General features: G+C 44.2%; 1 protein-coding gene across 1 annotated transcript in view; it reads left to right on the top strand.

The window, feature by feature from the left end:
* Nucleotides 1-16709, top strand: part of LOC308291192 (transmembrane prolyl 4-hydroxylase-like) — a 38232-nt gene extending 21523 nt beyond the window's left edge. Inside the window, exons 8-11 of the mRNA XM_080733150.1 lie at nucleotides 1865-2050; nucleotides 4390-4480; nucleotides 4969-5092; nucleotides 14673-16709. Coding sequence (XP_080589276.1) covers nucleotides 1865-2050; nucleotides 4390-4480; nucleotides 4969-5092; nucleotides 14673-14890 — 619 coding nt within the window. The 3' untranslated portion in view covers nucleotides 14891-16709. The remainder of the gene's footprint in view (nucleotides 1-1864; nucleotides 2051-4389; nucleotides 4481-4968; nucleotides 5093-14672) is intronic.

Here is a 16709-nt window from a genome sequence, read left to right as displayed (position 1 = left end):
GGAGGACAGATGCTCCATTTAGTGCAAAACAAACACATCCCAGCAAAACAACCACTATAAGTCACTCGCAAACGTCGCAGTCTGACCAATCCAGCGAGATGGATTGGTCAGACCTTGTACCAGTTCACTGGTACAAGGTCTACTAAAAGGAGATCATGAGATCCATGAAAAGACTAGGCTTATTTCCATAGTAAACCATTGCAGTATCTCATATAACATTGAATGACAGACGGATAGAACACAGTACTATGCAGTAGATATAGTCAGGAAAAAAGGGGGAAATAAAAAACAGTATAAAAACATACAGTAGGTAAATACAAAGAAGGGATTGATTGATTGATTGATTGATTGAAGACTTTATTAGAAGTTTGCATAGGAAAAGGTACAGTTTCATGACGGTACAGTTCACTGGTACAAGGTCTACTAAAAGGAGAGCCATGAAAATACTAAGCTCATAGTGCCTTGCTGGGCTATGAGCTTGTAGATCGGCTATTAGGCATCATATGTAAATGGCAGATCTACAAGCTCATAGCGCGGTGCCGGGCTATGAGCTTGTAGATCTGCTATTTTGGAAATATATGTACCTGTGTATATAAAATGTATAGCAAATAATTATATATACCTTATGGTAATTATGTTTTTTTTTTTTCATAATTACTCTTACTTGCAGTTGCCTGGTCTGGATTCTAACATGGTGAAGTTTGTCGCAGTTGGCTTGACTTTGTCAATACAAACATTTCCATATGAATGTACATCAATTTTTATTTAATTTTATGTATTATGACTTTGAATTGCTCAGGGTAGTTTGACCGTTTTAGTTTGAAGTGACTAAAATGATGATTGCAATGGAACACATCTACAACTATACTGAAGTGAAACAGCAATGTAAAGTTTTTTTTTGTTATCTTTATCAGAGTTTTTATCTTTATTTTTGAGATGTCTGATGTCTAACTGAAGGCTTGAATAAAAAATCCCAGGTCAAAACACAGTGGATTCTACTCTGTCTCTCCTTCATCCTGGGAAGATGAAAAAAGAGCCTCTGTCAGTCTCCTGGCTTCTTCCACTTTACTGCCTTATAACTAGACCACGGTACAACTTTTTTTAACTTTTTTTTTTACATTATTATGGCCTGCACCCTGTTCTTCATTTAGAGGTACTGTGTGTTCTTGTACCATTTACCAATTTGTTTCTAGGGCTTCTGAAAGTTTTTTTCCTTTGACCTCAATTATCTCAGAAAGTAAATTTCTGATGCTCCTTTTTCATCTGTACAGCTTTCGCTCTCCCTCAGGTTTCTCCACAGCAGAACACCACAGCAGGACGAAATTTTTATGGTGAAAGCTAAGGTTCCGACTCTATATTCTCTGAAATTTTTGTCAATTTTCGTACATCCTACCATTTTCAATTTATTCCGTCAAAAATGAATGGCCGTCTATGGTGGCAAGGGTTTTACCCTTAAACCCTTAACATTGTGGCAGTCAAAGTGTTAAGGCCCTTTTCCACCGGCAGCGATAACGATGACGATAGCCATAAAATATCACAGCGATAATTATGCCTTCACATTGATGTCCGATAAAGTTATCGGACATCAATGTGAAGAGGCGCCAATTAACAGCCGCTCGCGCAGAGCGCACCTCGAGCTGTTTGTCAGAGACCCAGTTCCATATCACTGTGATCTTAACCACATCGTTGTTGATCCTAACGATGTAGTTGTCGGCTATCGTTGTCTTTATCGGTGTTGGGTGGATGCTGCCGATCCACTTCAATTGAAAACCCACTTTTTTAAATCGTTATCGTCATCGTTATCGCTGCCGGTGGAAAAGAGCCTTTATGCAAGTTTTGTTTTTTTTTCTTCTTTTTTTTTCAGAGTCACCCGACTGACCCGTCTGCCGTCCGCCCTGGTGGAGCTGAGCGAGCCTCTCCAGGTGATCCGCTACGAGGACGGGGGCTTCAGCCACGCCCACCACCACAGCAGCCCCACCCACTCAGAGACCACCTGCGCACACACCCGACTGGCGGGGAACACCTCGGCGCTCACAGAGATCGCATGCAGGTGACTGATGATGCTACGCCAGGGGTTCTCTCATACCTTTTTAAGGCTGTGACCCCCCAAATAAACATATTTGAACTGGGGACCCCCACCCTGACAAGCACTCTTGGAATAGTAGGTATTACATTTAATGTGACTCGGTTTCCGCAGATAAATATTGTGAAAATAGCAGATCTACAACATGCTCACAACGCCTCGCGTTGCGAGGCGTTGTGAGCATGTAGATCTGCTATTTTCACAATGTTCACCTCTTGCTTACTTAATATTTGACAGTTTGGCCAGTTTGGTATTAAAACACTCTTGAAAGTCCTTAAAATGTAACTTTATAAATAATAGACAAAATAATGATAATAATATGAAACTAGAAAGGAAATCGCAAGTGTGGTTGCCGACGTGACTATATTCTGCAGCAAGCTAACTGTCATGGGAAGCTCGACCAATACTCGAGCTAGCACCACTCTCATTGATTCCCTATTAACACTTCCAGTGCCAGCCCCTAGGGGGCGCCCAAGGTCTGTTGAGTGGCCAGGGTATCTCTCATAGACAAGCGTAGTACAGGAGCCCACGTGGCAATGACGCGCGTGTACACGTTTGTGCATGAGACACAAAAGACCCGGATGAAAATAGCAACAGGATAGCTATAAGCTATCACGCATTTAGAAGCACTATTTTCGGCGATTTAGACGTAAATAAAACCTTCGCGCTTCACACAGAACACAGATCAGAGAAACATGGCTTCAAAGATGTGTTATTATTGGATTCGGCGGCGTTGCCCGATTACGGGCCGGTGGAAAGGGCTTTCGGTCGGCTGCCTAGATTTTAAATTTAGAGCCAGGCTTGGTGCGGCCTCGGATTATTTTATTAATTTTATTAAAAAAGCCGGACTAGTTCGGGATAGGCACACTGGAATACGTCGTGCCGCCGACAGTGAACATTCGGTGAACATTGGGGGGGGTCTAAACTTTATTTTAAACCATTTTCAATGGAATAAATCGTCGGACCATCTAAAATGGCTCGTTGGGAAGCGCTGGACGAGCCAGGACCACCCACGTTGGTCCAAGCAGCTCAGGGTGAGTAAAAAACCGACAAAAAGCCGAACTTGTTCGGGATAGGCACTAGATGAGTTAAGGTAAAAGCCATTCAAATAATAAAGTTTATCTAGAAGAATAAATAAAGTTTTCCCAGCACTGCAGTGTGTTTCCCTGTTGGGAAACCAACCACACTAACTAGAAAGATTCAATTGGAAATGGCAAGTGTGGTTATTCTCTGGTTAGCCAGATTGTCATGGGAAGCTTGACCAATCCTCAAGCTCGCACCACTCCCCCATTGAACTCAATTGACTTACCCATTCACAAAAAATTCAAACCTTGGTTCGAAGTGAAGCGGTGAACTGTTATTCTATGTGTTCTAGAGTTATGAACTCTGTGATCTGTACATTCTTTTATATTCTGAATGAATGAATGAATGATTTTATCTGGAGGGCCGAATTGTCATGTGAAGCTTGACCAATCCTCAAAGTATCCAATCATCAGACCGGGACGGACACTACACACATATTCTGGACGTATGGGACAGATAAAACCTGTTCATTCTGAACTGAAATGGCCATATATGGACATGGGACACACATTTTGCTTTTTGAAAAAGCCTATTCATTCTGGACTGATATTCTGGACGTACGGGACAGATAAAACCTGTTCATTCTGGACTGAAATGACCATATATGGACATGAGGTGACAGACATTTTGTTTTCGAAAAAGCCTGTTCATTCTGGACTGAAATGACCATATATGGGCGTGGGACACACAAAGCCACTCATTGGAAACGGTTTTCACCGCTTCAAAAAAGTGTATCTAGAATAAGGTTTCCCCATGACTATAGTCTGTTGCCCTGTTGGGCAACCACACTAATAATAATCAATTGCATTTTTATATCGCTTTTCTAAGCAAGTTGCGAACTCAAAGTGCTTTACAATGGTCCATTCATTCATACATTGGGAAGTGAAGCAGCCAACAGTCAACGCCAGCGTCCTCACTTCCCACATTAACACAACGGTGGCCTCAATGTGTGATCGGTGTGCCGGGATCTCCATGCCTGTGTGATATAATGTCTTTGGTGTATTGTTGAGCTTTGTTTCAGGGCCCTCTGGTGGACAAATGTGCAGTGAGAGTTAGACACAAATGCCAAACTGACAGCTTATTACTAAAACATCCACATTTCAGTGGGTCAGCTCTAGTGTAGGGGGGCTCCTTTCATAATGTTTCACAAGTCTCACATTTAGAGTTAGACTTGGTCATACAAACATATTCAGTTCCATCAGCTTCTCTTTATCTCATCTCAGGTACATCACCGTGTTGTTCTACCTAAACTCAGTGGAGGAGGGCGGACACTCCACCTTTCCTGTGGCAGACAATCGTACCTTTGAGGAAGAGGTGGGTGAACTAGCCAGGCCTAATAAACGTCTGCTACTGTTACCGTTACCAAAATGATGTGAAATGACCTTGTGCCTGAATGCTGCTGATAACATGCAGACACTGTTGAGCCTTGACAAGGAACCTGATATACGGAAAACGGAATATCAGGTCTCATAACAAAAGATTAGACTGGCTTTTCGATTGTTGTGTGTGTGTGTGTGTGTGTGTGTGTGTGTGTGTGTGTGTGTGTGTGTGTGTGTGTGTGTGTGTGTGTGTGTGTGTGTGTGTGTGTGTGTGTGTGTGTGTGTGTGTGTGTGTGTGTGTGTGTGTGTGTGTGTGTGTGTGTGTGCATGCGTGTGGGATGGAAAGAAAAACAGTGACAAAGTGTTCTCTAGTTATTTATTTATTCCTTTTGTGTGAATTCATGTTTTATGTATTTGTAATGTCTGATTTGTGTGTGCGTGCGTGCATATGCGTGTGTGTGTATCCGTGCATGTGTGTGTCAGGCGCTCATCCAGGACGGTGTAGACCTGACGGACACACAGCAGACATGTGACAGAGGGAACCTGCAGGTCAAGCCCGCCGTAGGCACGGCCCTGCTGTGGTACAACCACCTGTCTGACGGCAGAGGTCAGTCTAAAGGGGAGCACACACTGGACGCAGGCGGCTGCGCAGCGTCGCGTCACGGTATCGATGCACGTGAAGTGCCGCGAGGTAACCCCAACTGGATGCGGCGCGCTGCCACACAGCACATCCATTTCCCCCGGTGGGGAGAAGCATGGGAGAACATGTTCACCGCGCGGCAACGCTGGAAAAATAGAACAGCGGCGTATCGGCGCGGCAGGCGGGGCGGCAGACTCGTGGTTGCGTGCGTCTGACGGCGCCGGTGTGGGTTAGTTCATTGAAAATAATAGGGCTGTATGTTTTGACGCGCCGCTTCCGCGCCGCCTCCGCATCGCCTCCGCGTCCAGTGTGTGTTCCCCTTAACCCTCACTGTCTGTCTGTCTGGTTGATTGATTGAAGACTTTTTTGAAGTTTGCATTGGAAAAGGTACAGGTTCGTGACAGTACAGTTCACTGGTACAAGGTCAACTAAAAGGATAAACAGTGCAAGAAAGCCTCCGGGCTTTTTCAATAGGGGTCCTTTTTTTAAACTCATAACATTGAATGACAAATAAAACACAGTACTGTGCAGAAAATATCATCCAAAAAAACATGTAAAACAAGAAAGATCAAATAAATGGTGTTTACAGTAGAGAGATCAAGGGAAGGTAATGATAGGAGGATATGTCTTTTGTTTTATCAGTTTTGAGTAGCAGCCGCCTGTATAGTCAGGGAAAATTAGCAGAATAACTGTCAAATCTGGGAATAAATTCCTTACCAAACAATTTCTTCACCAATGTGTTTGTAAAGGTGTCTAGTAACATATCAAACAAAGATTGAAATTAAACATCCCTAGCTTCTGGGTCTCATTCACTTACTATACACTGTACTATAAGGGAAAACATCACTCCCAAAAATCTGCTTTAAGTGGGGTGTGAGGGGTCTAACTAGGTGTTTTTAATTATTCTGAATCCATTGCAAGCATTTGTTTTGCACGAAAAACATTCTTTGGGATAAAAACAGACCCAAAAAAACTATGGTTTAGTGATGAGTCATCACTTTTCACAAGGTGTATGGGGTCCATTTTTGGCCCAAATAATGTTTTTCGTGCAAAACAAATGCTTGCAATGGATTCAGAATAATTCAAAATACCTAGTTAGACCCCTCACTCCCCACTTAAAGAGAGATTTTTGGGAGTGATTTTTTTCCCTTATAGTACAGAGTATAGTAAGTGAATGAGACCCAGAATTACCCTAGCTGTCAAACATTTTGCTAGGGATGTTGAATTTCAATCTTTGTTAGATATGTTACTGAACACCTTTACGAACACATTGGTGAAGAAATTGTTTGGTAAGGAATTTATTCCCAGGGTTTTATTAAAATTCCCTGACTAGTAAGTGACATTTCAGAACGGTTTTAAAGGAGGGTTTTTAAGGCCTTCGGTAGGGTGTTTTTGCGGCATTGCAGGAGAATGAATTTAACCCATTGTTTGAGCCAAATCTGGGTTGGACGTGATCTGTGGAGCTAACCCTAACTCTGCTGTGGTACAGCCACCTGTCTGATGGCAGAGGTGAGCGTAAGAACTGAGAAGGCCTTGACCCGTCAAGACCTGAGGCTGATAGATTCTAAACCCAATAGTTCTCAAACCTTTTTGTGCCAAGAACTCCAAAAATGATATGTATTTGGTCGCAGCTGAAAATTCTTTGTGCCAGGGACGTCCCAGAAGAGAAGAGTTGTGTTTAAAAAAAGATCCAACCTAAATCCTCTAAATCCTAAGAGTTTTCTGAAAGATGTAGGTTGCTATATAGAGCAATTTTTGGAGCTGTGTGAAACACAGGCTCCCTATACGTGGCTGTGTGGGTCTGTCTGTGTGTGTGTGTGTGTGTGTCTGTCTGTCTGTGTGTATGTAGCCTGAACTTCCTAAACTTCGGCACGCCACTAGTCCCACAGTTTTGCCACCACACACTCGCGCCATATGTCAAATCGACCGGCTTACTCGGGAATCGTGGGCTATTACTTTTCTAAGAGAAAGGTTCTATAGTTTACGTGATATTAATTTATTAGTGAATTAATTTTCCCCATTGACTTATAATGGGAATCGCAAAAACTCGCATTCAATTATTTGTCTCTCGCAAACCATAGGGGCTAGAGTTTCAAGACTTGGAGAGGAGGTTCATAATGATTTCAAGGATTAAATAAAAAATAATTGTGTCATTTGGCCGCATGGTGGCGCCATAACACCCCACTTTACGTTTTGGCCTGTAACTCTTGAACCGTAGGTCGGAAAATTAAAAATATTTTTTCCCTGGATTCCTTGGGCCATGACGCATCTCCCCATATAGGCCACGCCCATTTGCGCCATGATAGATTTTCCGCCATCTTGAATTTTCTCCAAAACACACTTTGCTCCTTTTCCTACATATTTTCTTCAAATGTCACAAAAATCGGTACACATGATCCACACACACACACACACACACACACACACACACACACACACACACAGCTCCACTTCACACGGGTGTGATTTTTGAGCGGTGGTGACACCGTCTCCATAGCGTGGCCGTGTGTGTCTGTCTGTCTGTCTGTCTGTCTGTCTGTATGTAGCCTCTGGTGTAGCCTGAGTACCCTGGGTGACCAGAGAGGTGCTGTTGAGTCTAGTCTGCCCTGAGCATCATCTGCAATACCGGCGCTCTCTCTCTCTCGCACGCAAACAAGCACCCCCCCCCCCCCCCCCCCCCCCCCCATATTATTATTATTTTTATTATTAATATTTTTTTTTATATATTTTTTTATATTTATTATTATTATTATTATTACCCCTATCGTTAAATCGGTCCACGAAGCCGAGGTCCTAGGGCTGGTGTACACGACAAATTTCCAAACCCCGCTGTGTGTTCCCTGGGGGTGTGAAAAATAAGGGGGTGGGCTCTACATGTCCTCTGGGACCCCATCTACGTATGGACACCACTTGTTCGCCCATCCGTCTTACGGATGCTTTTTTATTCCATTTTATTTGTTTTAGGGTCCTATCTTGCAGTTCAAGCCTATTTCCACAGGGTGGCAGGCTACTTTCCAACCTACTGGAGGTGAACATGCAGGGGCGTCAATTGGGTATGGCAAGCTATGGCAGCTGCCATACCTTGGCTACAGGGGGGAAATAATTAAATGTACTTTTCATCGTGCCTGTTGCTAAGGTATGGCAACATGATTGGTGTCTTGCAAGACACCAGTCATGTTGCCATACCTTAGCCTTTCCTGAACTGACGCCGCTGTGAACATGTGTACACAGCCAGCATATTACTCAATGCCAAACTTTGCACACACACTCCTTGCCTGCCAATCCACAACCTCCACCCCTCCAGGGACCCCCAGGGCTTATCTCCCGATTAGGACACTTTCCAGCATAGTGACATGCAGAACAAACTGTCCATATAGTATGGTTTACATAAAAGTCAGTTGTCTTTCACACACACACACACACACACACACACACACACACACACACACACACACACACACATATATATATATATATACACATATATATATATATTTCAATTATTTATTTCATAAATATTTTTCATCACAATTGGGTTTGTGGGGAGCCATCCCTGCTTCAAGCTGTCACAGCACGGCACCAACACTTCAAACTAGTTAAAAAACCCAATACAGCAGATCTACAAGCACCTCACAGATCTACAAGCACCTCGCACATGCCAGGGACAGAGTAGGTTGGCCTGCATAAGCCTTGCTGTCAACACACTATACTACACCACTCAGGCCACCAAGCCAGGTGTGGTCAATTAGTGCCTTCTTTTGATCAGTGGCTTCTGCTTGATGAGTGGCACCAGTCTGTCTTTGTTCCCTGGTCAGTCAAGTTCACTGGGAGAGAATGTTTCAGATCAGTGCAAGTGTATTTGTTTTCCATTTGGACTTACTGTGTTTTGTTGGTACAGTATGCGTGCGACTAACTAATATTTCTGATAATTCCAATTTGTTTGTTGTTTAATTAGCCGGATTGTGAATGCCCTGCATTTTTCTTTCATCTTTAGAACCACACGTGTGTAACAAAACAGAGTGGTGATCATTTGGTGTGGGTGAAGAGAAGAAAAACATTTCATTAAAGGAGTAGTTCACCCCCAAAGTGACTTTTTTTCTATTGAACTCAAGTCTCCATGGCGTGAGTAATACATTGAAAAAAATAAGTCATTTTGGGGGTGAACTACTCCTTGAATGTCAGTTTTGTGGTGTTTTGACTGGACACCCTGAACATATTGCCAGATAGACAGACAGACAGACAGACAGACAGACAGACAGACAGAGAATTGTAGGCCTTGCATTTATTTGACTTGGTTCCAACAGATGGCGAAAATAGCTAATCTTCAAGCTCACAATGCCTCACTGTTTGGACAAAGAGTTGAGGCGTTACATTTTGTAAAACACGGCCTTGTGAAAATAGCAGATCTACATGCTCACAACACCTCACAACGCAGGGCGGCGTGAGCATGTAGATCTGATATTTTCACAATTTCTGCCCCTAATATTTAATTTATCATTTTAAAAGTATTAAAAAGTCCTTAAATTGTCTCTTTAGAAATGTGCAGATAGCCTCTGTATACTGTTGAGTGGAAAAACAATGTTTCACATTAAGCTAAACATTTGGGACCACCCAAGATCATTTGGAGACCCCTCTAGGGGTCCCATAGTTGAACCACTGACTTATAAGGGGAGTATGGAGACCCCTCTAGGGGTCCCATAGTTGAACCACTGACTTATAAGGGGAGTATATGAGGCTGGATCCGTCTGGAACACTGCACTAGGCTCTCGCCAGCTCTGTAGCTCTCCACACTTGAACAGTTGTGTCCTTAAATTCAATTATAATAATTAACCCCTGTATATACGGGCAATAGTTTTACATGACTTTGTGTACACAGCCAATAGTTTTACATGAACATGTCTAGGCTTTAGTACTGTACTGCCTCGTATAGCCCAACAGAGCCCAGCACAGAACAGCACAGCCCACCAGAGCCCAATACAGCCCCCCAGAGCCCAACAGAGTCCAGCAAACCTAAGTCCAGCCCAGCCGAGTAGGAGTATAGACCGGGGAAAGGGGGTAGTTAGATGACTCCACCAGGCCATTACTGTCCAGATCTGGCTTGAATAGGCCAGACTAGGGTAGACAGGACTGCACCAGACAACACCAGGCTGCTCCAGCCTGGTGGGACACTCAGAGACTTTGTAAACGCCTGTGTACATTTCCCATAGATTCTATGGGACTTGAACACTTGCTCCTGCCCTTCGTGTACACAATCTGTGCCGTGTCCCCTCAGAGGGACATTGTGGGCCCCCCGACCTCACTTTGAGAACCGGCCATGGACCACTTGATAAGCCCACAGTGTCCCTCTGAGGGTCCCCCGACCTCACTTTGAGAACCGACCATGGACCACTTGATAAGCCCACAGTGTCCCTCTGAGGGTTCATGTAAAACTACTGGTGACTTTGTACACGCCTGTGTACATTTCCCATAGATTCTATGAGACTTGAACACTTGCTCCTGCCCTTCGTGTACACGGTCTGTGCCGTGTCCCCTCAGAGGGACACTGTGGGCCCCCGACCTCACTTTGAGAACCGACCATGGACCACTTGATAAGCCCACAGTGTCCCTCTGAGGGTCCCCGACCTCACTTTGAGAACCGACCATGGACCACTTGATAAGCCCACAGTGTCCCTCTGAGGGTTCATGTAAAACTACTGGTGACTTTGTACACGCCTGTGTACATTTCCCATAGATTCTATGGGACTTGAACACTTGCTCCTGCCCTTCGTGTACACGGTCTGTGCCGTGTCCCCTCAGAGGGACACTGTGGGCCCCCCGACCTCACTTTGAGAACCGGCCATGGACCACTTGATAAGCCCACAGTGTCCCTCTGAGGGTTCATGTAAAACTTAAAACTAATGCCCGTGTACACAGTGGTTAATCGCATGTGCAAGGATCTACAGAGCTGGCTGGAGCAGCCTGGTGGAGTCTGGTGCAGTCCTGTCTACCCTGGTCTGGCCTATTCAAGCCAGATCTGGACAGTAATGGCCTGGTGGAGTTATCTAACTACCCCCTTTCCCCGGTCTATACTCCTACTCGGCAGGACTGGGCTGGACTTAGGTTTGCTGGACTCTGTTGGGCTCTGGGGGGCTGTATTGGGCTCTGGTGGGCTGTGCTGTTCTGTGCTGGGCTCTGTTGGGCTATACGAGGCAGTACAGTACTAAAGCCTAGACATGTTCATGTAAAACTATTGGCCGTGTACACAAAGTCATGTAAAACTATTGCCTGTGTACACAGTGGCTTTTTCCTTGACCTTTCGAGTTAGGAGTGTCGTAGAGACACGAGACCGGGTTTGTTGGATTCAGCGTCAAAAAGTAAGTCAGAATAAGTGTCTTTTATCCGAAAGAATGTGTAATCGTGTTGGTGGCGTGCAAATTTCGTGTCTTTTTCGCAATCATAAAGGGTTCAAAGTGTCGGAGAGACACGAAACCCATTCCATCGGATCAGGCATCCTTCAAATATGAAAAGTGTTTCCTGCGTAAAACAAACAGATTTTTTTAGATTTTTTTATTGATTTTAAGGACAAAAATCCGGGTTTCGGTGTCTTTTTCGCAATCGTAAAGGGTTCAAAGTGTCGGAGAGACACGAAACCCATTCCATCAGATCGGGCATGCTTCAAATATGAAACGTGTGTCCTGCCTGAAACAAAACATATTTTTTTGATTTTTTTATTCATTTTAAGGACAAAGGGCCTGTTTTGACGCCTAAAACGACCCTTTTCCTTGACCTTTCGAGTTAGGAGTGCCGTGTACACAGGATCTACAGAGCTGGCTGGAGCATGGAGCAGCCTGGTGGAGTCTGGTGCAGTCATCTAACTACCCCCCTTCCCTGGTCTATACTCCTATTGGGCAGGACTGGGCTGGACTTAGGTTTGCTGGAGTCTATTGGGCTCTGGTAGGCTGTATTGGGCTCTGGTGGGCCGTGTTGTGCTGTGATGGGCTCTGTTGGGCTACACGAGACAGTACAGTACTAAAGCCTGAACATGTTCATGTAAAACTATTGGCTGTGTACACAAAGTCATGTAAAACTATTGCCCGTATATACAGGGGTTAATTATTATAATTGAATTTAAGGACACAACTGTTCAAGTGTGGAGAGCTACAGAGCTGGCGAGAGCCTAGTGCAGTGTTCCAGACGGATCCAGCCTCATATACTCTCCTTATAAGTCAGTGGTTCAACTATGGGACCCCTAGAGGGGTCTCCATACTCCCCTTATAAGTCAGTGGTTCAACTATGGGACCCCTAGAGGGGTCTCCAAATGATCTTGGGTGGTCCCAAATGTTTAGCTTAATGTGAAACATTGTTTTTCCACTCAACAGTATACAGAGGCTATCTGCACATTTCTAAAGAGACAATTTAAGGACTTTTTAATACTTTTAAAATGATAAATTAAATATTAGGGGCAGAAATTGTGAAAATATCAGATCTACATGCTCACGCCGCCCTGCGTTGTGAGGTGTTGTGAGCATGTAGATCTGCTATTTTCACAAGGCCGTGTTTTACAAAATGTAACGCCTCAACTCTTTGTCCAAACAGTGAGGCATTGTGAGCTTGAAGATTAGCTATTTTCACCATCTGTTGGAACCAAGTCAAATAAATGCAAGGCCTACAATTCTCTGTCTGTCTGTCTGTCTGTCTGTCTGTCTGTCTGTCTGTCTATCTGGCAATATCCTCAGGGTGTCCAGTCAAAACACCAAAAAACTGACATTCAAGGAGTAGTTCACCCCCAAAATGACTTATTTTTTCAATGTATTACTCACGCCATGGAGACTTGAGTTCAATAGAAAAAAAGTCACTTTGGGGGTGAACTACTCCTTTAATGAAATGTTTTTCTTCTCTTCACCCACACCAAATGATCACCACTCTGTTTTGTTACACACGTGTGGTTCTAAAGATGAAAGAAAAATGCAGGGCATTCACAATCCGGCTAATTAAACAACAAACAAATTGGAATTATCAGAAATATTAGTTAATCGCACGCATACTGTACCAACAAAACACAGTAAGTCCAAATGGAAAACAAATACACTTGCACTGATCTGAAACATTCTCTCCCAGTGAACTTGACTGACCAGGGAACAAAGACAGACTGGTGCCACTCATCAAGCAGAAGCCACTGATCAAAAGAAGGCACTAATTGACCACACCTGGCTTGGTGGCCTGAGTGGTGTAGTAGTGTGTTGACAGCAAGGCTTATGCAGGCCAACCTACTCTGTCCCTGGCATGTGCGAGGTGCTTGTAGATCTGTGAGGTGCTTGTAGATCTGCTGTATTGGGTTTTTTAACTAGTTTGAAGTGTTGGTGCCATGCTGTGACAGCTTGAAGCAGGGATGGCTCCCCACAAACCCAATTGTGATGAAAAATATTTATGAAATAAATAAATGAAATATATATATATATATATATATATATATATGTGTGTGTGTGTGTGTGTGTGTGTGTGTGTGTGTGTGTGTGTGTGTGTGTGTGTGTGTGTGTGTGTGTGTGTGTGTGTGTGTGAAAGACAACTGACTTTTATGTAAACCATACTATATGGACAGTTTGTTCTGCATGTCACTATGCTGGAAAGTGTCCTAATCGGGAGATAAGCCCTGGGGGTCCCTGGAGGGGTGGAGGTTGTGGATTGGCAGGCAAGGAGTGTGTGTGCAAAGCTTGGCATTGAGTAATATGCTGGCTGTGTTCACAGCGGCGTCAGTTCAGGAAAGGCTAAGGTATGGCAACATGACTGGTGTCTTGCAAGACACCAATCATGTTGCCATACCTTAGCAACAGGCACGATGAAAAGTACATTTAATTATTTCCCCCCTGTAGCCAAGGTATGGATAAGCCCACAGTGTCCCTCTGAGGGTCCCCCGACCTCACTTTGAGAACCGACCACGGACCACTTGATAAGCCCACAGTGTCCCTCTGAGGGTCCCCCGACCTCACTTTGAGAACCGACCATGGACCACTTGATAAGCCCACAGTGTCCCTCTGAGGGTCCCCCGACCTCACTTTGAGAACCACCACGGACCACTTGTTAAGCCCACAGTGTCCCTCTGAGGGTTCATGTAAAACTACTGGTCGTGGACACCACCTAGGGCCTGTGTACATATGGCTCTCTGCTGCCCCCCATTAAGAAACTATAGACGGCACAGACCGTGTACACGAAGGGCAGGAGCAAGTGGTCAAGTCCCATAGAATCTATGGGAAATGTACGAAGTCGTGTACAAAGTCACCGGTTGGTCCACGAGCCATAGTTTTTTCCATTGTAGCTCCCTACAGTGTACACGAATATGATTATTACCCATATATATATATATTTTTGTTTTGCTGTTGCGCAGCCTCCACGACCACCGCTCAGTTCACACGGGTGTGATTTTTAAATAGTTTTGGGGTTCTCTGACGCAAAACATTTCAGATGGAGTCTGTAGCCAAATGCACAATGACATGAAAAGGTTTGAGAACGTTGTTGCCACATTTCTTTCTATTCTATCTATTTAGTTTTAGTGACGTGTTCTTCTCCCCAGGTTGGATGGGTGAGCTGGACGAGTACTCCCTCCACGGGGGCTGCCCGGTGGGCCGCGGGGTGAAGTGGGAGGCCAACAGCTGGGTGAACGTGGACCCCGACCAGCAGCGGCAGGCCCGCTACCAGAGACTGGTGACCCACAGGCAAGAGGCCATGCCTGGCATGGAGGAGACGCCGTACCACCCTATGTCACACAGCGACCTCCACCAAGACCTATAGCCACGCCACGGGCCTACTGCACACATTCTGATGAACGGTGGTAAATCTTTGCTCCATGATTTCTTTATTTTCATTCCACTTCTCAGTCTGGGAGGATTCCGCTTGAGCCCGATGTCTGAATGTCAACTGTTACAGTACGAAGATGGGCACGTTGGATAGTGCGTAGCAAATCACAGTGGGAAGGGAAGTGTCCTGAATTTAACCAAAGGTGGTTAAATTATGAGGATCCCCATTATCGACTGTACGGCAGATCTCACAAACGTCCTACAGTATGTTTACTGATCCCGCGAGAGTGTGTTGCTGGGACAGAGAAAGATTGTTTCTGATAAACACCATTTTAGAATCTTGGGATGAGTGTATTATCGTTATCGGTCGCAGTGGGAAAGGGCCTTTAGGCTTGTGACGATCGGGTCCAATATTTATAGTTCAGTGACCATTGGGCTAAAGAATCTATTAGAAGCTGTGTTCACGTTCACTCTTCTATTGGAATCAATAGACTCCAACCTGCTTTCGGTCTCCTAAAAAGGCGGCCACCTACTTCACATAGGCTCGGGAAGTAAACCAGAGATGGCATGTCTTCATTTAATTTTTTTTTGTCTTGAATTTTACATTGAAAGGCTGTTTTCCTTCCCAGCCCACTTACCAATCAGAATCGTTGGCTCGGGCGTCCGAAACCTCCCCCCTTTCACATAGGAAGAGTCCCAGACTGAGAAGCCAAGTGAAAAAATTAACGTAGCGAGTCAGTCTGGATTCCAGGCTATAGGGAAATTGAATGTTAAACGGGTGAACTAGCATCCTGCTACTGAGGGGCATTTCTTTTTCTTTTGTTTTTTCTTTGATAGTTTTTGGTGGCTTTTCTGTCTTTATTCATAGTGGAAAGTGGAAGTGGACAGAAAGATGGGGAGAGACAACTGGTGTTTACAGAGACCGCGAAATTCCGCTAATATTGATGGGAATACCAAGATTTTGCACATAGACACTAAAAACACCATCCTAGAGGTTTTGTTTTTCTCCTTATTTTCCCGTCAAGTCAATCTTTGTCATAATCTGCCCGCCACTGAAGGGATTTCTGACTGTGACCAATAATATTTTAGTCATTCTACGTAGGCTGTCAGTAGCTGTGACTTCAACAGAACATGATGATGAGGAGATCTACATTTTCCTTTTACAATTTCTTCAACGACTTAAACCCTATGTACTTCATTGACTGGAATCACCAGGGCTCTATACTAGGGGGGACTCCTTCCCCCCCCCCTACCAAATACCAAATACTGAAAATAGCACATCTACAAGCTCACCTGTTAGCTTGGCAAATCTGCTATTTTTGCAGAATATTCAATATAGGATAGGGTTTGTGTGGTTAAAATCTCTAAATAGCAAGGTGTACCGGTTGATTTAAAGGTGTATAAATTGAATACTTTGTACTGGTAAGGGTGAATGCAATCCGTCCACAGAGCACTCTTTTGATAGCATATAGTCGACACTTCCTGCGTTGCGATAGCCTTCTATTAAGAGCCATGTCACAGTGATGATGATTTGTGAATGTCTTCCTATGGGATGTTGCTGTGTGAGTAGCCTACCTCCGTGTTTGTGTGTTTTTCAGTTATGTTATGAGATTTCTTTTCCATGAAGTGTGGATTTGACAGAGCTAACACAGATCCAAGTAGGTCTGGATGGATTGAACAACTCGAAGCTCGAGAAATGAGAAGCCATCCCTTCAGGTTTAATTCAGACATTCATGTTTAAACTAAGGTGTGCTTATATATATATATTTTGTGTCTTATTTATTTGGGTGTTATTTATTAAAACTATTTGATAA

This window comes from Nannobrachium achirus (genome assembly GCF_963921795.1).
Source record: "Nannobrachium achirus genome assembly, chromosome: 9".
Taxonomy (NCBI): Eukaryota; Metazoa; Chordata; class Actinopteri; order Myctophiformes; family Myctophidae; genus Nannobrachium; species Nannobrachium achirus.
Note: the sequence above shows the minus strand (reverse complement) of the source record. Positions and strands in the feature narration are given on the sequence as shown.